Source organism: Canis lupus, chromosome 8, assembly GCF_048164855.1.
Source record: "Canis lupus baileyi chromosome 8, mCanLup2.hap1, whole genome shotgun sequence".
In the NCBI taxonomy this organism is placed as follows: Eukaryota; Metazoa; Chordata; class Mammalia; order Carnivora; family Canidae; genus Canis; species Canis lupus.
This window is the reverse complement of record NC_132845.1, coordinates 22,082,188-22,103,276: the sequence shown is the minus strand read 5'-3', so window position 1 is coordinate 22,103,276 and position 21,089 is coordinate 22,082,188. Positions and strand designations below refer to the sequence as shown.

The following is a 21,089-nucleotide window of genomic DNA, read 5'->3' as shown; positions in this document are numbered from 1 at the left end:
TCTGGTGTTAAGTGTGATAAATTATACAGGTTTAATTATAAAATGGCATCAAAACCCATCTGCACAATCTTTTCTGAAGATGAAATTCTTTCTAGGATTTGGAAAGGAGAAATTTATGTCTTCGAGGTACTTAAACATTAACATCAAATTCATTGAAGTGTTTCAGAATGCTAAAAGTTTCTGAGATTTTATGAGATGTCTTCTCTATGGACTCCTTTCTCAGAAGGGGACAGAAACCCTCGCTGACCACAGATAGGATAGAGAACTCTGAGAACTTCAGCAAGACTGCAGCTGCTGTACATTCTCTTCAGATGTCTTGTCCCTCAAAGAGGCTGTAACCCATCAGGCCACGGAGTCCTTCTTACACGCCTGCATCTCCTGCCGGATCTGGTCCTGGAGGCCACGTGGCTCAGCGGGCGCTCAGTCTTTGAGTTTAATCAGAGGCATGGTGTTCCAGTGGCTATCAAGCTCTTGATTTAAGACTGACCCCTTGATTATTTCTGCAGAACTTTGGCCAAGAAGGTGAAGTAATCAGAGGCATAGCGTTCCAATGACTATCAAACTCTTGATTTAAAACTAACCTCTTGACTGTCCATTTGGCACTTTGGCCAAGAGGGTATAGTATGTATGTATATATGGGTTAGGAAGCTGCCCACAAAGACTATTTCACTGAGCTTTAAGGATTGAAAGGAGCAGGCTCAGGGAAGGGGCCCAGGTGAGGCCAGAGGTCCCCATTTGTCAACAGCCCAACACTTGAAAGGTGGTGACATGCTTGGGGTCTCCCTTCTAGCCTAGGGAGCAGCACCTTTGTGTGAATTTGAATAAGGTACCCATCCTCAAGATAGTTTCTTGCCATCTGCCAGACAACTGTTGTAATCAGTATGGAAATTTTCTGTGGCTGTGTATGAAGGGCACCCCCTTAGATGTAGTGCCACCGTGTTGTACATGTCTTGGAGCCAATGGCCAGGCTCACCCACTGGGCTAGACCAGGCTGAAATACCCACTTGCCCATGCCACCATTTGCTTTTGTCTACCAAATGGGATATTTAAAATTTGAATTTGAGATTTTTTTTCCCCTCTTAGGACTTTTATTTACAAAGTCAATTGTTTACTTAACTAAAGCCTTTGGCGTTAATCATAGTTATTAGCATGGGAATGCTATTTATCTAGCCTGGCACCCAGTGGGAAAGCTGGATCAGTACATTCAAGCCTTTTTTCATTTATCTTTGGAGTATAATAAAATATTTTTAGGCAAGCCATAAAAACCAGTGAGTGTTGATAAAAGGTGACACAGAACCCAGTATAGAAATTGTCTCATATCAAGGCTTGAAGATTGCCACAAATACTACCTTCTTTCCTTCCATTCCGCCTCAGATGAAGTCATCTGGGGTGCTGGCTCAGAGTTGATGGGGCATAAAGCTTGGGGGGGAACTGGATTTTTGTTTTTTGGCCAGTGGGCAGGGTTAAGAGTGGCCAGAGTAATTGGGATCTAGTCCTCCTGTGGGTTCATGATCAATTGATGCAGGTTTTCAATGGTAACAGTACCACCTGGATCTCTAAAAGCCCTTGATATACTTTGGAATTTGGTTATAAACTAGTCCACTGCTTGAAATTTAGCACAGGGCAGGGACTCAAAGGAGCTGAGTTTCTGACATCTCCACAGAACCTCATTTTTAGGCAGATTTACTTACCCTACACGTAGCAGCCTTAACAAGGGTTCAGGATGCTTCATGTCATAGTTAGCCAGTGTGTGCTTTTTTTGAGAGTGGAAGCTCAATCCCTTTGTACATTCGTGTTTATTTAGGGATTGCAATGACACAGGCGCCAAGGCATCACAGGCTTGGTGGATTCCAGATGAGGGTCTGTCCTTTTGGATTCCTGCATTGTCCCAGCCTGGGCCACCTGGTGGCAGTTCAAGGCATGTCCCTGAGGGGTTTCCCACCAGCTCACAGGAGGACACGGGCTTCCCTCAGAAAACAGACCGATTTTGAATGACGATCCACAACACCAGGCACACTTATGATGTTGTTTGTGATCATAATTTCTGGATTAGATTTGTAGAAACATGTGACCTGCTCAGTTGTTTGGTGCCACTTGATGAGAGGCCTGGGCTGTTGTTGACCTCTCCCTCAACTGAATAAACCTTGTCCAGAGCAGAAGAAAAGAAGCTTTTGTTTGAAAAAGCCGGTAGCATTCTGGGTGCTGTGGCCCGCCACTCCTGACTGGGATAGAATAGCCCAGAAGCGTGCCTCCCTCTTCATTCTCATTCTCTCTGTCTCTCTCTCCCACCCCCTGCCCTCTTCTCCCCTCCCCTCCTCTTCCCTCTTATCATGCAGATTCCCTTCTTCCTTTTTTAAATTTCAAGCAAGTTAATTGCCAGCCGTGATCATGGAATGAATGACTAGAAAATCATCTCAATTTTAAAATTTCAACAAAAACATCCATGACTAAGCAAGCCTTCAAGGCCCCGAGGGACACATAATCTCTGTACTGGGACTTCTCAGCCTTGTGCAAAACACAGTGCTTCCTTGGCACACTCACCCTGCTGCTCGGTCACCTATGTGCTGCGGACGTGCAAGCCAGCTGGGGCTGAGCAGGAGCACGTGTTGATACTGAGGTGCGTGCACGCGTGCAAAGTGCTTCCCACCGGGGCATGTGCCTCCTCACGGGTGGTCAGCGTCACCCCGCACAGATGAAACCAACACTACTGAAAACCCCAAGAACCGTCGACTTTGAACTGAAATAGACCATAAATAAACCTATGCCTAAGGAGAAATGGATTGTTCCAGCTTCTCTCTCTTTTATTCCACCAGAACTAAATTCTCAAAGGCCAGTTATCTCTAAAACCTTCCAATGGATTTCATAGTTCTTTTTAAAAAAAATTCTTTTGTGAAGTGACTTTCCATTCTTATGGCTAACAGTCCTTTTTGAAAGGGGTTTCAAATTCTACATTGTTTCGAGCAAGCACCTGCTGTGCGCCAGGCAGGGTGCTGGTGCGGGGATGCTTGATGTACCTTAGATGAGATAGTCCTCTGAATTGAGAACTCTTACCCCTTGGTGCATATAGAAACAAGTAAAACAAAGTCCTCAGGCTGGGCTCCTGCCTCTGGGAGCCTCTGCAGGTTTGTCACTGCTGACACGCAGACTCCCACTGCCAAACTACTGCCAAACGGCAGTACCCTGGCCCACCTCTCCCACCAGTCAAGCCTCTGCTGGTTATTTTGAGGGGATCCACAAGGGATCCTCACATAGGCATCCATAGCCCTCTTGTGATCTGGGACTTCTAGCAGATTGAGACCTAGATCCCGGTATGCGGTGTCAGTATATTGAGAGGGTGGTTCACTTCACTGGGGTTAAAAGAAATACATTCAAAGTTCAGGGGTCTGGGAGGCTAGGGCTGAATAGGGGTCTATGTCCCTCATGAACCAGGTCTGAGCCCTGGGAGAGTAAAAACCAGGCATAGGAGCCCATCAAGTTTTTTGTGGGGGTGCTAAGAGAGTCCCTGGATCTCATGTCAACCCTTGCTGGGGCACCCCTTGATGTCTCCGGGCCAGAAATGCTGTGATAAGTGTGTGGCATCATAGGTGACAGTATAGGACCAGAGATGCGGGTAGGGAGATTGTTACAAGGCTATTACAAAAGTTAATAGAACAGAACAGGGTAACCGCAGTGGGGACTAGAATGCATGTTGGTAAGAGATAGAACCAGGAATATTTGGCCAGCATCAGCACATTTCAAAAGTCTCCGGCTGGCTTTGTGCCCCAGGCCCCAGCCTGGCCCTTTTGCTACCGCAGCCAGATTGATCTGTCTAAAAGCATCTTTGTTTTGTACCTGTTGCCTTCTTAGGCAGACTCTTGCAGTGACTCACTCTCTGGAGTGTGGAGGTCTAACCTCCCAGCCTCCAGTGTCGGACTCCCCTCCATCCGATCCCTGCCTTTCTGGATCAGGACTCCTTTGACACAGGTGGCAAGAATCCAGAGCAAACCAGCTTCAGTTGCAAGGAGAGTTTGCTGGTTGATGGAGTCAGGTGGTGCTGAGGGATGGGCGTGCCTCCGGGACACCTTCCTTTTTTTTTTTTTTTTTTAAAGATTTTATTTATTTATTCCTGAGAGACAGAGAGAGAGAGAGAGAGGGAGAAAGAGAAAGAAACACAGGCAGAGGGAGAAGCAGGCTCCATGCAGGGAACCTGACATGGGACTTGATCCCCTGTCTCCAGGATCAGGATCACACCATGGGCTGCAGGCGGCGCTAAACCTCTGCACCACCAGGGCTGCTCGCACCTTCCATCTCTTGCTCCCCTTCTGTTTGCACACTAATTTCATTCCCCACCCAGTCTGCTCCACATGGTGGGTCAGTGTGAGGTACAGCAACTGCTATGCTTCTAGTCTCGTGATGTTCTCACCAGAGTGGGCAGTGTCATCTTCACTCAGTTCCACTTAGAAAAATCCTGGAAAGAAAGAACTCTGAGCCAGCTTGGCTCAGGGGCCCTTGCCTGGGTCAGCCACGATGGCCAGGAAGGTGGGGTCTGAACCACAGGCTTGGAGAAAAGATGGAGCACATGTGCATGCATGTAAAACCTCTGCTTGCTTCCCACCTCCCCATCCAGAGCCCCCATCTGACCAAGCCCAGCTGCTCTTACTTAGCTCACATGCCTCAAACATCTTTCCTCTTCTCAGGTTTTAGCCTCTGGGTCAGATCCTGATTCCCCATCCTGTCATTATCTGCGCCCCACCCCTCCCAGACACACACACACATACACACCTGCATGGGGCCGCAGTGGCTTTTCTCATTTTGACAGGGGAAAACCAAAGGCCAGTGAGATGGAGTAACTTGCCCAGGCTCCCGAGCAGAGTGGCAGGGGTAAGATCCAGGCAAAGTGTCTCCAGAGCCCAGGACTGAGTTTCGATGGTTGTTCTGTGTGTGGTCTTCCAAGAGCACTGGGCCCTCCCGAGGGTAGGGCCCTGGGTGTCACCCCCTGCTGGCAGATAGGTTGGCTGATTGCTTGGTCCTGATTGTTGATGGCTGGGGAAATGGTGCCTTTCCAGTCTTTCCCTTCCTACCTTCAGCCCCTGGGGACAGGATCTTTCCTGGTGATTTGCACAATTTCAAATTCTATGGGAACTAGGAAGTTTTTCTTAGAGGCTGGAACAGAGTAAAATAAATATTATAATGCAGATGACATCTTTTTCTAATCCTCTCGGATGTCTCCTGCATACAGATGAGTGTGGGCCTTCTCTGGGGCTTTCCCACCGCGCTCTCTCCGTGCACACCCTCCCGCATCCCCAAACTTAGGAACGCAGACCTCCTCCTAGGAGGTCGAGTCCTATTGTTGTGCCTGATTTGAAATGCAGGCTCCGATGTCAGGCAGCCCTTTCGAGAGGAGACCCTGAGCTCATTCCTCCTGGGCTGGATCGGCTTTTTCTTTCTGGGAGAGCTGTTGAAATATGGGTTTCCGCGTTAATCAGAGTTCCCAGCACGTTTGTGGAACTGGCTCTGCGCGTCCAGAATGCGTTTTCCAACCATCTCAGGGCGCTGGCTATTCCAGCCTGTAGGAACGGACTTGCTGGGGCTGTGTGGGGCTGCAGAGATGTTCAGACCAGATTCAGAGTGGTAGGCATGATTTTTGAGGCCGGCCGCAGCGACTGGGCCTGGCCCTGGCAGGGCAGCGGGGAGCAGAGGTGCTGGGGGGGCGTGTGGGGCCTCCAGGGCTGAGTCCCTAGCTGCTTCCCTCCCGAGCACCCACCTCGCCCTACGCGTCTGTGAATCACACTGCAAACACCTCTGGTGTCAAGCCTGCCTTTTATGTAACCGGATGAGTAGCGAGCATTGCGGCGTGTCTGTGAAACAGTTAACTGTGCTGACTGGGGATATTCTAAGTGCTTTACAAATATGGACCTGTTCCACCCTTGTTAACATCTCATCACATACTCTCACCCCCATTTTACAGACCAGGAGCCTGAGGTTCCCAGAGGTAAAGTCATTTAATCAAAGCCACACAGCCAGCCAGTGGCACCATGGCCTGCGGCTGGGGGAGAGGGCTGGCTGTGCTTACATACTGTGCTGTCACATTGGGATTAGTGAAATGCTGGCAGGAGGGAAGAGGTAGCTAGACCTAGATTTCCCTAAAAAGCAACAATTATGGTGATGAATGCATTTTCTGACTGCAATTTGGATGGAGAAGTGTGGGCCTCTTCCACCCCCTGCATTTGCCCTTGTTATCAACTTACGTACGTCATCTCAGCCCCCAGAACTAATGACTAGGACAGGAGGAAATTTTGGAAGTGGAGCCACGTGAGTGGGAAACCATGAGATGGTAGTCACTAACCCTCCCTCTCTCTCCCCCCCCCTTTTTCTTTCCTGTTCAATATATTCTTATTACTTAATTATATCCATAACATTTTTTCTTACAGCCTCCCCCCCCCCCAAAAAAAAACCCCTCAGATTTCTGGTGGATCCAATTTGGGCAAGCCTCGGAGTAGGAGACACAAGGCCTGCCCTCATCTTTCTCTCATGGTGACCGTGGGTGGATTTGGCCGCTTGAGTGAACCTGGCAAAGCTCATAGGCAGAATATTCTTGATCCTAAAGCCTAGCAGCTCCTCTTTCCCGAGGGTGCACCCCAGCTACTGTGTGGGGTGGAGCTCAGGATGGCGGGATCCGGAGCCTGCGTTGGTGCGGAGGAACTTGACTCTGGCTCAGGCCTACCTGCTGCCACCTCCTCTCTTCAAGATAAGAAGCTCAGGAAACAAAGAATTGGACTTGCCATCTAGAGATGAAGTTCAAAATCAGGGGCAAATAGTTAGAGAATTTGAGCATGGAGGAAAAGTTGTGTTGCTATAACGTGCTTGTTAGTAACACAGCATCTGTGTGAGATGTTGATTATGCATGAATTTTCTTGCTGCCTGTCTTTCTGGTAGTTGAAGCACGCAAAACGTGAAAACTTTCTGAGAGAGCCCAGCTATATTGTACTTGCTCTGGGGTGTCACCATGCCCTCTGTCACAGACGCCCTTTGTCCCGTGTTGACAGAAAAATGAGAATGACTTGGGTCCAGACAGCCTTTGAATTCATAAGATGTCTGAGGTGCTTCTGTACCCTTTCCTCTCCTGGGATTGGAAGCCACTGGAATGCTGGGACCTATACTTATTCTTTAGTCTCTTCTCCTGCATAATTCTGAGCCAGGTATAAGATAACAATGCATGTGACTGTGGGAGTAGAGACTTACTTCTTGTACTCTTCCCTCAGAAGGCAATCTAAGGAAGGCCTGGAGGCTTCTTAGGGCATTAGTGGAATCAGAACTTCAAAGGACACTGGTGACCACACCAATGGGAGAAAGCCATTGCTAAGGGCAGAGATCCTGATATGTTACCCTGAATTGCTGGAATTTATTTTGTGGTCCCAAAGACCCCAAAATTAGCTCAGGGTGGCCATGACTGAAATGGCTGCACTTCAGGGAGAAATTCATATTTGTCCCAGATGGCAGCAGGTAAGTGGAAGGGTGCCTTGTTAGCACAAGTTCTGGTTGTTGGGAGCAAGTGGACAGAATTCATGCAATGTCACAGTCATATGTGACCTATCCTGTGAAGCAGCAACGTCATTCTTGGTTCCCAGAGGAGCACAAGTATCGATCATAGTGCTCTCAAAGATACACGTGGATAGGGGCACCTGAGTAGCCCAGTGGTTGAATGTCTGCCTTTGGCTCAGGTCGTGATCTTGGGGTTGTGGGATTGAGCCCTGCATCAGGCTCCCCCCAGGCAACCTGCCTCCCTGCTCCCTGCCTCTCTCTTTGTCTCTCTCTTAAATAAATAAATAAAATCTTAAAAAAAAAAAAAAAAGATACAAGTGGATACATTTTGCCAATTTTCCTATATGGTCATCCCTTATCCACCATGAGGTTGACAGCCCATCAAGGTACTCCTATTAGTAGCACAATATATGTGCCACGTGTAGTTGGCAAGGTCAAGGATCATAAAATACAGGCACTTCAGAAAAATAATAAAAGTTGCATTAATGTATGTGATTAAAAGTTCTAGAGGGCATTCACCCCCCATATAACTACAATTTAATCATGAGGGCGACCGTACGTGGGGGACTTTTGAATTGCCTTGTTCGGCTGTATGAGAGATGTTGCCCACATCATCTGCTGAGGAGAGGCTCCCACAATCCAACCTGGTTCTTTTTTTTTTTTTTTTTTTTAAGATTTTATTTATTTATTCATGAGAGACGCAGAGAGGGAGGTAGAGACAGAGTCAGGGAGAGAAGCAGGCTCCCCTGATATGGGGCTCCATCCCAGGACCCTGGGATCATGCCCTGAGCCAAAGGCAGATGCCACTGAGCCAGCCAGGCGTCCCCAACCTGGTTCTTTTTAATATAGTAGAACCAGCTCTCACTGGTTCTGAAGAACCCTTGCAATTGCTTGCTCGATGGGGATCTGTCTCTCTCCCTCTCCTCCTCCGCCCTTTATCTCCCTCCTCCTCCCCTGCCCCAACTCTAAATCCAGTCAATTGTGTAACCTCTTAACTTTGTACAAATTATGCAAGAGCCTAAGGGCATAGTTTTTGAAGTCTGAGTTCCCATCTCAAGGGAGGGTCAATCTTACTGACCCCTCCTTTTCTCTCCTGCCTCGGTACTTTCCTGCTGTGCCCCATCATGCCTCATCTCCACAGTCCACAGTAGGGGGAGAACAAGAATTGTGGATTTCCCTCTAAGGAGTTAGGGCAGAAGTAACAAGATAGCAGATTTTATATTTCTGGTAACAAGTGTAAAGCAGTATTATCTCAAAATCTGGAGTGAAGGATTGTTGTTTATAAAATGCTAAGAAATCTTGCTATTTGTAAAAGATGCCTAGAAAGAAGGGGTGACGGTGGGAAGCAGCCTGGGTGTTGGGCATCAGGGAGAAAGAGGGGAACAGCTTTTTGGATGTGGGTGACTGTAGTTTCAGTGGAGGTCTACACGGGGTATGACTACGGATGACTCCATTTTCAGAGCTCAGGCCAAGAAGTGGGCCCAGGACATAGCACAAGGGACTCAGATTGTCAGGGTGGCTGAGTAGAAGCTAGGCTCACAGTATTGATTAGTATTTCAGTTCAGCTGCCAGTAACAGGGACAATCAAAATATAGGCTTAAACAAGACAGAAAATCACACGGAAGACCTGAAGGTGGATGATCTGGGACTGATGTGTTGACTCCCCAGTTGTGAGGGATCTGGGCCTATTTGGAGGATGTGGCTCCCTCCTCGTGTCCAAGATGGCACCATCACATCTCAGCTTAGACGTCCGGCTAAGCAGGAGTGTACCTTTCCTTGGCCAGAAGTAGTCATATGGCCCCATGACAACATTAAGAGAGGAAAGTTGAGGAATGCCATCCTTTAGTTGTGTGGCAACACGCTCAGCTAAAATGAGGCTTCAGATAGTTTGAGATTGAAGAGGAAAAGCTCTAGAGAGGCCTCATCTTTGGGTACTGGTTCATTCAGTGAGTGCGGAGAGCCTAAAATGTTCAGGCATTGCTGGAGGGCAGTAGGGAAGAAGGGTTTCTACTCTCGTGACTGTCAAAATCTAGTGGGAGGCAAGACAGACCATCAGTTATCAGCAAATGTGGCCTGGTTGACAATCTGCATTCTGCGCTCAAGTCTTTCCAGTGAGCTGTCTTCAGCTGTACCTGTACATAATTAATGATCAATGTCCAACAGGGCTGCTAATGCCTGTGGGCAGCTAGGGCAGCGGCTGGGCGTCTCTGTGATGCAGGTGTCTGCTCTGTGAGGAGGAGGGCGGTGCGAAGCGGAGGGGAGAAGTAAGCCACTGGTCCACCAGAGCGCTACGTGGAGAGTGGCCGTGGGTCCTGCTGCAGCCAGCACCCTCCTGAGCCAACGTGCCCTCAAAGGCTTGAGGGCTGTCAAATCCCAAGTCTGTTTCCTGTTCCTTGGGTGGAGAAGGATTTGGGCCTCTTCTCCTGCTGAGGCACAGAGCAGCGTGATGAGGATAGTTCGGTGATTTCTAGAGGCTTTTGAGGCCAAGTTGGGGAACCTGGGAAAACACAAGGCCACAGTGTTTTCCTGCTCCCGTGACCTTCAGCCAGTGATCCCTGAGCCTGGTTTTGCTGGGAACCAGGCAGGTGTCCAAGTTCAGTTCCCAAGTAAGTGGGCGTGGATTCTAGATTACATCTGGAGGGAGTGCTGCCCACCCGGACTCCTGCGCCGGCTCCTGTGCGGTGACCTAGATCGTGATTCTCAAGCTATCAGAGGTGAAAGACCAGTTTTTTTAAGTATCAATTTCCAACCTGTCATACAAATGAAATATTAGAAAAATGAAATTAAAAAGACATACAAAATCCAAAGTCAGACTTCTGTTGTCAGATTTCTTCTGTCCAGTTGCCTTAAATGTTTCCAGAGGCTAATTCAGTTCCTGACTTGAAGTTTGCCTGCAGCAAAGAGCTCAGGGCCCTTCCTTCAGCCCGGGGACTGCATGTTGGGCAGTGGGGCGCCGAGGACTGGCCTGCCTAGCTCCACGTTAGGACAGTTCCCAAGGAGAAGAGGAAGCTCCCTGGCCGAGTGGCGCCTCCCTTCCCGCACACCTCTCTCTGCCCACCCCCCCCCTCCCTAACCCCTCCAGTTCCCCTACCCACCCACCCCCAACCGCCCCCCAGCTCCTCTCATCTTGAACTGCTATCTGAGCCCACTGATAACAGGAACAGCTTGGCCGGCCCTCCTACCCTAGTTCCCGTAGGCAGGTGAACATTTTCCTGCATGCTTGCAGCCGGAGAAATGAAAGGTCACAGCAGGTTGTAATCATTATCCAGGCTCCCCTACCTGAATCCGGCTTCTGGCGTATCCTGGCTTGATTAGCCAAGCGGCCAACTGCAAGGCGGGCGGGCCGGCTGTCCCGGGCAGGCTGGGAAGTCACCACAGACCCTGTGTTGCAGTTCTCCAAGGACAGGCACGTCATGGACAGGACCCCTGAGAGGCTGAAGAAGGAGCTGGAGGAGGAGCTGCTGCTGAGCGGCGAGGACCTGCGTAGCCACGCCTGGTACCACGGACGCATCCCCCGCCAGGTACCTGCTCTTCCTGCCGGCGCGCCCGGCAGTTCTGACACCGCCACGCTGAGGACCCCGCACGGTCGCCCACCAGCACCACGTCAGAGCAAGCCCCAGTGTAGCTAGAAGCAGATATATATAATCAAGTGGACTGCAGTCACTTAGGCCCATCCATCTCCAAGGAGACCTTGGGAAGAACTGAGGTCAGGAACCCAAAGTACATTTCCACGTGCCCAGGAAGTGGGTGGAGGAAAGGCAGGTGTCCCTGTGGTCTGCAGAGCCCGAGCGGGCAGGAGGCAATAATCTGAAGAGGTACGAGGCTGGCCTGTGGTTCAGATAATTGAACTCCTGGCCGGCTGCCTGCAGCCTCATACCCTTTGGAGCTTGCTTCTCTTTTAAGACAGTAATTTAATTTCAGGTGAAGAGAGGGTATCATCAGGGCAAGTGGCACAGAGTAGCAAGGCCACCAGTGCCCTCGTGAGGCCAGCGACTCTTCACCCATCCCTCCCCCGCCCGGGTCCCTGTCAGGAGCCAGGAACTAGAGGAATTATACCAGCGACCACAGCCCCGTGGCCTAGAATACACTCTGTGTGATTGTCCTTCGGGGTGATCGCCGTGAATGTTTTTTTTTATTTCAAAATATAGAAATTGAGAAATAGAAGTGCAGGATTAAGGTATAGTATTGCTCTTGGGTTTTTATCATAACCTGATCTAGCCAGTCATTCACCCAGGACAACACTGACAGGAAAGGGGTTTGGGGGGGAGGGCATCGCATTGTGATCATTTTTTTTTAATGTAGCAGTTTTCTCAGCACTATCAAAGAAGTAAACCTTATTCTAACTTTTCTTTTTTATAGTTTAAAACTCATTGTAGAATATACAGAGAGTAAAATGAAGAAAATGAAACTCTCACCCATAATTCTCCCTCCTGGAGATAGCCACTGTGAACATTTTGATAGAAATCCTCCTCCCAGGCTTTTCAAGTATGAGATCATACCACATATACTTTTGCAGCCCATTGTCTTCCTTTGATGATCTATTCTGGGCATTCTCTTCTGCTGTAAAATAGTCTTCTGCACCATCCTATGTTTTATGTGTGTCCATTGTGTGCATGTCCCACTTTTGGTGGGCACCCTCACCATCAACCTTTAAGATAAGTACTAGGTTTACAACTATGATTGTTTCCTCAGGCTCAATCCCAAGAAATGGAATTTCTGCATGAAAACATATTTCCAAGGCAAAGATACAATTTTTAAGTAACCATCGAGGCACACTGTCCTAAGCAAACTGATCCAGTGTTGGAACATCCCGGGGAAAATGTCAAAGTTTATAAAACTGGTGACTCTCATCACCATCCTTCTCTTTATTGTGATTGTAAACTTTGTTTCCCACTTGGCAGTGAGCATAAATTTTCAGCCATATATCATTTCAGGTTGTGTAGCTGCCCACTGCAACCGTAGTAATGGTAGTTACAGCTAATGCTTTACTCCTTTACATCTTTATAGCTACTGTGTGGGTGACATTATCTCCATTTTACAAGTGATATAACTGAGCCACGAAGGGTTTACATAACTTGTCCAAAGCCACGCAGTAGAGCCAGAATGCAAACCCAGGCAGTCTGGCTACAGGAATGACCACCTGCAACGCAGTATAGATTCTCCTTTTGCTATAAACATCAGCATTTCACAGTTAACAATTTTTGAGCACCTACCTTGTTCCAGGCACTATACTAGTGCTTTGCATACATCACATATGCAAATATATAACCCTCCAGTGAGAGGAGACACTGACCTGACTGTTATAGGCCCTCCAGCGAGTGGCATGCCCAGAACCACTACAGGTTTCGGATTGCACAGTGCCGGGCCTCCACCTGTGTGTGGACCCCTCCCCCCATCCAACAAAACTCTATCCTCCCCTGTTGGGGGTGGGGAGGGGTCAGACTCCTTGGACATGAATTCTCTTCTTTCTCTTATTTTCTGTCACCTTACTTGCTTCAGTCTGCATAAATGTCACCTTCTCATGACACCCTCCTGGCCACCCTGTTTCAAAGAACAGCCCCTGTCCCCTCCCAGGCACTTCTTATCTCCCCTTCCCGATTGACTTTTTCCTTAACTTGACAACATCTGACATACCATACCTGGCGCTTACTTATCTTCACCGAAGTAGCAGCTCTGCACTAAATGCAGAAGCTCTGGGTGACCGTGGAGACCCTGGTCTGCTTCCCTCACGGCTCTGAGCCCGGCGCCCACCACAGCACCCGGCACATAGTAGGTGGGCGGCAGATGGTTCTTAAGTGCATGAATGGGTCTTCTAAGAATTTGACATTTGAAAAAATAAAGAGCCGACTGAAGAGGAAGAGACCTAATAGCGCGGTCTCCCGTTGGCCCAAGTGGAGAGCGGTGCGGCACTTGCAAGGAATGTACGCTTGCCTTTCCGACTCCTCACCATTTTGTCCCAAAGGTATCAGAAAACCTCGTGCAGCGAGATGGCGACTTCCTGGTTCGTGACTCTCTGTCCAGCCCCGGAAACTTTGTCCTGACCTGTCAGTGGAAGAACCTCGCTCAGCACTTCAAGATCCACCGGACGGTGCTGCGGCTCAGCGAGGCCTACAGCCGAGTGCAGTACCAGTTTGAGACGGAGAGCTTCGACTCCATCCCCGGCCTGGTGCGCTGCTACGTGGGCAACCGGCGGCCCATCTCCCAGCAGAGCGGAGCCATCATCTTCCAGCCCATCAACAGGACGGTGCCCCTGCGGTGCCTGGAGGAGCGCTACGGCGCCTCCCCGGGTCGCAGGCCCGACGTGGGCAAGAGGCTGAGCCTCACCATGGGCGGCGTCCAGGCCCGGGAGCAGAGCTCGCCTAAGGGGAACCTCCTCAGGTGGGTCAGGGCCTCGTGGGGTGGGGTTGGGGGCGCACTCTGGACCTGCCCCGGCTCTGTTAGGCAGGTGAGGAGCTCACCCTGGGAAACCGAGGAACAGGGAAAGATGTCACTAAGAACGCCAAGTGTTACTGGAATAGCTGTCGTGAGGCAGGGCGTGATTAGTTCCCCGGTGAGTCGCTGCCAAGATGAAATGAGGCCGGTGCGGAGGAAGGGAGGAGGGTTGGATGGGAGAGATTCATGCAGAAAGGAGGCTCCAGGCTGGTCTGAAGACTAGGGGAAATCTGGATAGATGCTGCAAAGGGGTGGGTGTTCCAGGTGGGGGCTCGGTGTGCGCATGCATGTAGCTATAGGCAAGGACCAGAGTTGCTTGGAGCGGGTAGGTGGGTGGGACTCAAGCAAAGGGCCCATGTTAGGGGCTGGTAGGGGCAGGCTCAGGGAGGTGACCTCAGTCACATCATTGGAGGCCCTGAAGCCAGGCTGAAAGGTTTGGGGGAGCGTCAAAGACTTGACATGGTGAATGTCCCAGGAACAGACCGGGGTGGCAGTGTGCTGGAGGGGCAGGGAGAGGGATTGGAGCGAGAAGACCAGTCAGTGAGTCATGGAGGGTCAGGCTGTGCAGGGGCGGTAGAGGGAGAGCCCGGACCTTGGCTTCTGAGACTCTTGTACGTGTGGGGAGGGTTGGAACAGGGCATGTCGGAGACCACAGGAGGGTCCAGAGGGCTGGAGGAAAAACCAGTTGCTGCATCTGCAACATGATCGTAGGCTTATGTCTGAGTGACTGTGTCCAGCAACAGTCTAGGGGCTTGGGAGGGGAGCTGAGCCTAAGGGTTGGACTAGGGCTTAGTATGCACGGAAAGGGTGGTTGACTCAGTGAGAAAAGATGAGATTCCTCAGATGAGAGACATTGAGAGCCTGGAGGCTCTGACCTGAACCCTGGGGACTGGGAAGAGAAGATTCCAGATAACTGGATGCCCCGCTGAGGCACCCTGTCCTCAACTACCAGTGGCGGGTGCTGTCTTCACATAGGACCTCTCTCTCGTGGAGCTGGGTGCTCGTGCCTGCTATCTGACCATTCCAGAGAAGGAGAACAGGGAAAAGGTGGGCCTAGTAGGGTAAAGACTGGCTCCAGCCCCTTGGTGACACAGCCCCCCTTCTCTGGCTCCCTGGCATCTCAACTTACACCCTTAAACCAACGTATCTTACTCCACTCACTGGTTTTCTTTCTGGACAGGGGGAAATGTCATAGACTGTAATTGGTGGACTGCAAAAACTCACAAGCAAAACGCATGCCTCTGAGTAATGCGGACTGGGTCGTGTGCTGCTGCCAAGCACCGGTACATGTTGGTCAGCGTCTGGCCATGAGCCCTGCCTGCCTGGCTCCACATGCTGGTCCACCACCAATCAAGCTCTTGACCTTCTCTGGGTCTCACTTTCCCCCCAACTGGAATGATGGGGTTTGTGAGGGTTAAATGATCGAAGACTTGCAAAGTGCTTAGAACAGTGCCAGAGGCCTACGTGGGTATGAATAATCATGATAAATAGTATTTTCTGGAGGGCAGTAGAATGTAGGACTCCATGGCAGGGAGGGAGGCCAGAACTGATATAAAGCAATTCTCCTTTTCTTAGTAATAAGAATGGACTTGAGATCCCTTAACGATCTCAAAGGGGTACTTTTTCCTCTGTTTCTTTTGTGAGTGTGAGGAGCAGCTGCCCAACTGAGGAACAGGAAGGTAATGTCATGAACAGAGCCAGGGGGTATTGGGCCGCGCACAGAACCGTGCGCAGGGCAGTGCTGGCGGGGAAGGCCTGCCTCCTGCTCTGCCCTCAGTGACCGGATGTAAGATAGAAATGTATTTTTTAAGGTAAGAAATGAAAGACTGAGAAAGTCTCTCTGTCCCGAGGCATTCGCTAACAGAGCCACTTCGCCCAGTGCCCAGTGAAGGCACTTTTCTAAGCCCTGCCACCTCTGGGCGCAGCACAGCGGCCTGTCTAACCATGGGCTCCCGGGGGAGCGCCTCCTGCCACCGCCCTGCCCTGCCTGCCCTGACGTCAGGGCCGCTGGTTGGCCGGCCGCGGGCGGGGTGCGGCCCCAGCCACCCTGCTTGGCCCAGGCGGGTGTTCTGGGCCAGTGGGCTGGCTGCTCTGACGGTCCCTGCGTAAATACCGCTGGGCTGAAGCCGTGGCCTTGTGGAATTTGCCCTCTGCCCCGCCTTATCTCTGGGGGTTGCTGGAATTTCTCTGTTGCTCGGAGTTCGGGAGTTATTATTATTATTTTGTTTGTTTGTTTGCTCTTCCCTTTGGTGCTTGCAAAGGTAGGAAAGAACTTTGCGATCTGCAGCCGAAGCCTGTGGGAGGGCGGATGAAAGTTCATTACAACTTGAGCGGCGCCGTGCAGTGGCTTCTAGCAGAGAGTGGTTTGCAGGTGCTAGAGAGGCTCCCCGTGTGCGCGGGAGGAAGCCAAGGGGTGCTAGCCGCCGAGGGGTGCTGGCCGAGGGGTGCTAGCCGCCGCTGCCGGTGTGGGATGGTGTGGGAAGCGGCAGTCTCCGCTTCCCTGCGCAGCTGCGCCCTGGAAAGCTCTTGAGGAAGGCTCGACCCTTCCCCGGTGCGGCAGGAGCTGCCCGGTCCTTCCAGGAAGATGCCAGTGACAGCCTCCCAGGTGACCCTGCGGGCTATTTGGGGGGACATGGAGACTTGGGCCGAAGCATTGGCTGCCCCACATTTTCCTCCCTGACAGCATGAGGCGTGGTGGAAAATGCATTTTAGTCGTCCCCCCCCTCCCCCCGCCGGCGCCCTGGGTCTGTAAGTAATTTTAAGCTCTGCTAAAAGTACACATTCCAGCTCATCAGATTTTCCTGAGAGTATCATGAAATCTTTGCTCTGCTCTGCTCAACCGGATGGAAGGGCTCAGAGGAGGCAGCCTGGGACCTGACTGGGTTGGTCCTGGGGACGTGGGGATGGGGCCCCAGGCGCAATCCTGGGTTAACCGCCCCAGGCAGTAATTTCCTCCTGGGACAGACATTCCTTTACTGTGGGGATGTGCCCTTCCACTCGTACTGCTCCCTGCTAAGCAGTCTTTCTTCTTAGAGACTTTCCGTGATGCTGCCTAAAGGTTTTACTATTTAATGACACGTTTCTGCTCCACTTATCTTTCGCTTCAGAAATAAAGAGAAGAGCGGTAGCCAGCCGGCCTGCCTGGATCACATGCAGGACAGAAGAGCCTTATCCCTCAAAGCGCACCAGTCGGAAAGTTACCTGCCACTTGGTAGGTTTTGGGGAATTTCCTGGGAGGAGGGTGACCTTGTGAGCCTGATTTCCTTCAGGCTGTTTCCCTGCTCGGTCTGGTCCCCCCATGAAGGGAAGACACAAGGCTCTGTGCCTGTAGGCTGGAGGGTAGGGGATTGTAGGACTACATCCGGATGTGGGTCAGCGAGCCAGACACTGTGTGTGATAGCCTTTAGGCTTCATAACAAACCTTCAGAGCAGGAATGATTATCCTCTTCTTCTTATTGAGGAAATGGAGGCACAGAGGTTAAATAAATCATCCAGAGGGACATGGCTCAGTGGTTGAGCATCTGCCTTTGGCTCAGGGGTCCTTGGATCCAGTTCCACATCGGGCTCCTTGCCTGGAGCCTGCTTCTCCCTCTGTCTCTGTGTCTCTGCCTCTCTGTGTCTAACTAACTAAGTAACTCATCCAGAGTGACCTGTCTGGCCCTCGGTTAGGCCAGCATGAACTCAGGTTCTGTGACCCATGCTCAACCACCAACTGGTAGCCTTCATGACAGAGGAGCCCTCTCCATGCCCTCCCTGGGCAGAGGGGGCTGGGTCAGTGCCGGGGTTCCTGGGGGCACAGCTGCCCAGACAGACCCCTCCTCCTCTCCATTCTCCTTTTACAGCCAGAGGAGCGAGGAGCTGTGGGCTGTGGGCAAACCTCGTAAGCAACTGGATTAGTGAGCCATGGGTGGTGGTTCCTTATTTTTATAACCAACCTCCCTTGGGACCACAGACTGATTTTCCTAATGCCCCTTGGTGGGTCACTTCTATGTAGGTTAGCTTGGGATCTTGTCCCCCGCTTCCTGGGATGTCTCCAGCTCTCCCTCAAGGCTGGCTGGATCCACCCTGGCTGTGACAGTGACTCAGGCCCTTATGCTATATGACCAAAGGCTTCTGATCCTAGAGCAAGACTAGATTGCTCACTATCTTCAGGGCTCCACGTATTTTCCTTTTCTGACTGTACTAACCCTCTCTGACCATAAAATGACACTGCAGCCCAGCTGTTGCTCATCACTGGGACTTAGGATCCCCCCAGAAGTGGGGGTGCGGCTGGCCAGCCATCCAGCCCCTGAAATGCTCTAGATCGGGTGTGGGGCGGTCATACTGAGTTATCTTTGGGAAGTAAAAACTGAAACCCAAGGGCATGAATTGAGGCCTGGGGAGTTGTCACTCCAGTTTTGCTTTGTGTTCTCTGCACAGCTGAGGTTTCCCTGACCCTCTCTTATTCTCCACAGGCTGTAAATTGTCCTCTCGCTCCCCAAGTGTGGACACAAGCCCTCGCCCAAACTCACCCGTTTTCAGGACGGGCAGCGAGCCCACTCTGAGCCCGGCATTGGTTCGGAGGGTCTCCTCAGATGCTAGGGCAGGGGAGGCCTTGAGGGGCTCAGACAGCCAGCTTTGCCCCAAGCCGCCCCCCAAGCCCTGCAAGGCTCCCCTCCTGCAGCCTCCCCCGTCTCCATCCACCTGGCTCAACTCAGAGGCCAACTACTGTGAACTGAACCCAGCCTTCGCTACAGGTGGTGACAGGGGAGCGAGGCCACCCCTCTGTGCCCACGACAGCTACGTGGAGCTGCTAACAGCCAAGCAGAACGGGGTGCTAGGGCCCCGGCACTCTGGCACCAACTACTTGATCCTTGACGATGACGGGGCAGGGCCTGGGGAGGCGCCAGCCACGCAGATGGACCAGGGGCAGCAGGAGGATGAGGGCGAGTTTGTGCTGCCCCGTCTGGAGACGGCCTCCTCATTCAGGCCCAATGACTTTGAGTCAAAGCTCCTTCCTGCTGAGAACAAGCCCCTGGAAATGGCGATGCTGAAGCGGGTGAAAGAACTGTTCACCAGCAAGGACCCCAAGGCCATTGCCCAGCACATGCTGAGCACGGACTGCATGGTAAGTGCTCAGCCAGGTGGCCTTGTTCTACCTTCTGAGAGGCTGCAAGGGGGCGGCCGGCCTTGCTCCACCTTACCCTTTAAGTGCTTTGCTCATAGAAGAAGTCAGAAGATAACCTGGGTGGGGATTTATTTAAAGGGTGGGAAGCACAGGCCTGGGACAACCTTTGCCCAGGCAGGAAGCTTGTAAAAATCACCTTGGGCAGAGGGTGGTGGCGGGCTACTGCCCGGGCCATGCCTCCCCATCCAGCTGCAGCGTCCTCCCTGGCCTCAGCTCCCAAGTGGGAAAGTCAAGTCCAACGAGAGTGGATGGTAGTGAAAATGTACTTTCTGGAGTGGCAGCAACTAGGTTATTTTTCTTTTAGTATACAGGACACGTGATATGCACATATACCACATATATTTATTGTTACTAAAATGGGTTTAAGAATAAACATCTTTGAATTTACCCTTGATTTTTTTTTTACAAGTACTAATTGGTCAATTTAGAAAAATTATAAAACATTAAGAGAAAAGACAAAAATTATCCCAAGTCTGGTTTCTTGGTGATCATCATGGTTAACATTGGCCCTGCAAACAGATACATGTGAGTTATTTCATGCATATGTGTTTGTTTACCACAGGCCTAAACAGATGATTCTATTTTATTGTATTTTTTACTAAGCATACTATTTTAAACCCCAAGTCTTTGATCGAGCAACACATCATGACTATCCTTTCATGTGACTAAATAAATATATATGTTTACATCATCATCACTTTGGATAGGAAGCATTTCTTTTGGATATGGGCAGCTTTTGTTCATAAGTGACTTCATGGCAAAGATATCCATCAGAGAGAGCTTTCTAGAAAGCAGGTGTCTCAGGCTGGGAGGGGCTCAACCTCCCCCTCAGTTATAGAGACAGCCATGCCTTGGAGCGTCAGTGAAGGCCTTAGTGAGATTTATTCATATGTAGCTTAGTAAAGTCATTTACCTTCAAAGTTCAGGGCCTCAGTTCAAACTCAGTTCAAGAACTGAGTTTCTTAAGGAAATTTCCAGGGTCGTGAATCACCGCAGGAAATGCACCCTCTGAGAACTCCCCTAGCGAGTCCCCAGTGGATCGAGGGAGCTCCATCAGGGGAACAGAGGGCCTCCCCCAATAGCCGTGAGGAAAGTAGAGCAGGTGCTAGCACGTTCTGAGTTCAGCCAGCCCAGGACCCAGAAGCAGGTCTGAGAGGTCACTCAGTACCTGGTTGCCAGGCCTGGGAGGTGGGGTGGGGGTGGTGGTGGTGGTGGTGGTGGTGTGTGTGTCTGTGTGCGTGCATGCGTGTCAGTGCTGAAGACCACAGGTTTGTTTCTGTGGTTGTCTGGGTGTCCTTGGGCAGTGCTCACAGATCATAATAAATCCTTACCTCCCTTTAAAGAGAGCTAAACCTGTTTGGGCAGTAAGAGGATTTAAGATTCCTGTTCTAGTTTCTCCACTGGGCGCTGGTACGCCAACAGGCCAGGAGTCTGGTGTGAACCTGTCTGAGTTCTCTCCAGAGGAAGCTCCTATAGAAATGTGGATCTGGGTTTACAGAGCAGCCTAATTCCCAGGAGTAAATGAATCCTTCTTCCCTGTGACCTCAGACTGCTTGGAGATCTAGGAGGGTCTAGGAGGAGGTGAGATGCCTGACCCCGCTTTGGCAGGAGGGTCTGGAATGTTCCCACCACCTTGGCAGCCATGAATCTAGAGCTCAAGTTAGTTCTCAACTGAAGGAACATGAAGCCTGCCCTTCTTCTTGTTTGGTTTCTTTCTTCGCAATTTGTCATCCTGGTTGGGCACCTCTCCTCTGTTTGCCTTTATAGGCACCCCTTGAGAAGGGCTGGATAGAGCTTCCTTGCCAGTGAGACAGCGACCTGGAGCAGAAACCCACTGACTCTGCTCATCTCCCCACCTGCACATGGGCACCACCCTGGCCTCACCCAGAGTGCTGCCTGTGTCCCACCCACTTGTTGCAATATCTAGAAGTAGGGCCTGGTAGGTAAGAGTTAGTCTCTGGGGATGAAT

The 21,089-nt window shown here is 50.9% G+C and overlaps 1 protein-coding gene and 1 long non-coding RNA gene across 6 annotated transcripts in view; one reads left to right on the top strand and one right to left on the bottom strand.

The window, feature by feature from the left end:
- The window catches only part of BCAR3 (BCAR3 adaptor protein, NSP family member), a 156,163-nt gene that overhangs the window by 114,566 nt on the left and 20,508 nt on the right, over positions 1–21,089 (top strand). For 4 of the 5 annotated variants that reach the window (XM_072834564.1, XM_072834566.1, XM_072834565.1 and 1 more), the window contains 4 exons: positions 10,914–11,042; positions 13,484–13,899; positions 17,061–17,164; positions 18,408–19,060. In XM_072834564.1, the coding sequence (XP_072690665.1) occupies positions 10,914–11,042; positions 13,484–13,899; positions 17,061–17,164; positions 18,408–19,060 (1,302 nt within the window). Of the gene's footprint in view, positions 1–10,913; positions 11,043–13,483; positions 13,900–16,029; positions 16,215–17,060; positions 17,165–18,407; positions 19,061–21,089 lie in introns of those variants that run through there. The other variant, XM_072834568.1, reaches the window with a different exon arrangement.
- LOC140637976 (uncharacterized) lies at positions 4,141–11,578 on the bottom strand. The gene is made up of 3 exons (XR_012035091.1): positions 10,801–11,578; positions 6,857–10,271; positions 4,141–6,764 (listed from the first exon to the last, which is right to left on the bottom strand). It is a non-coding gene; the product is annotated as an uncharacterized lncRNA (long non-coding RNA).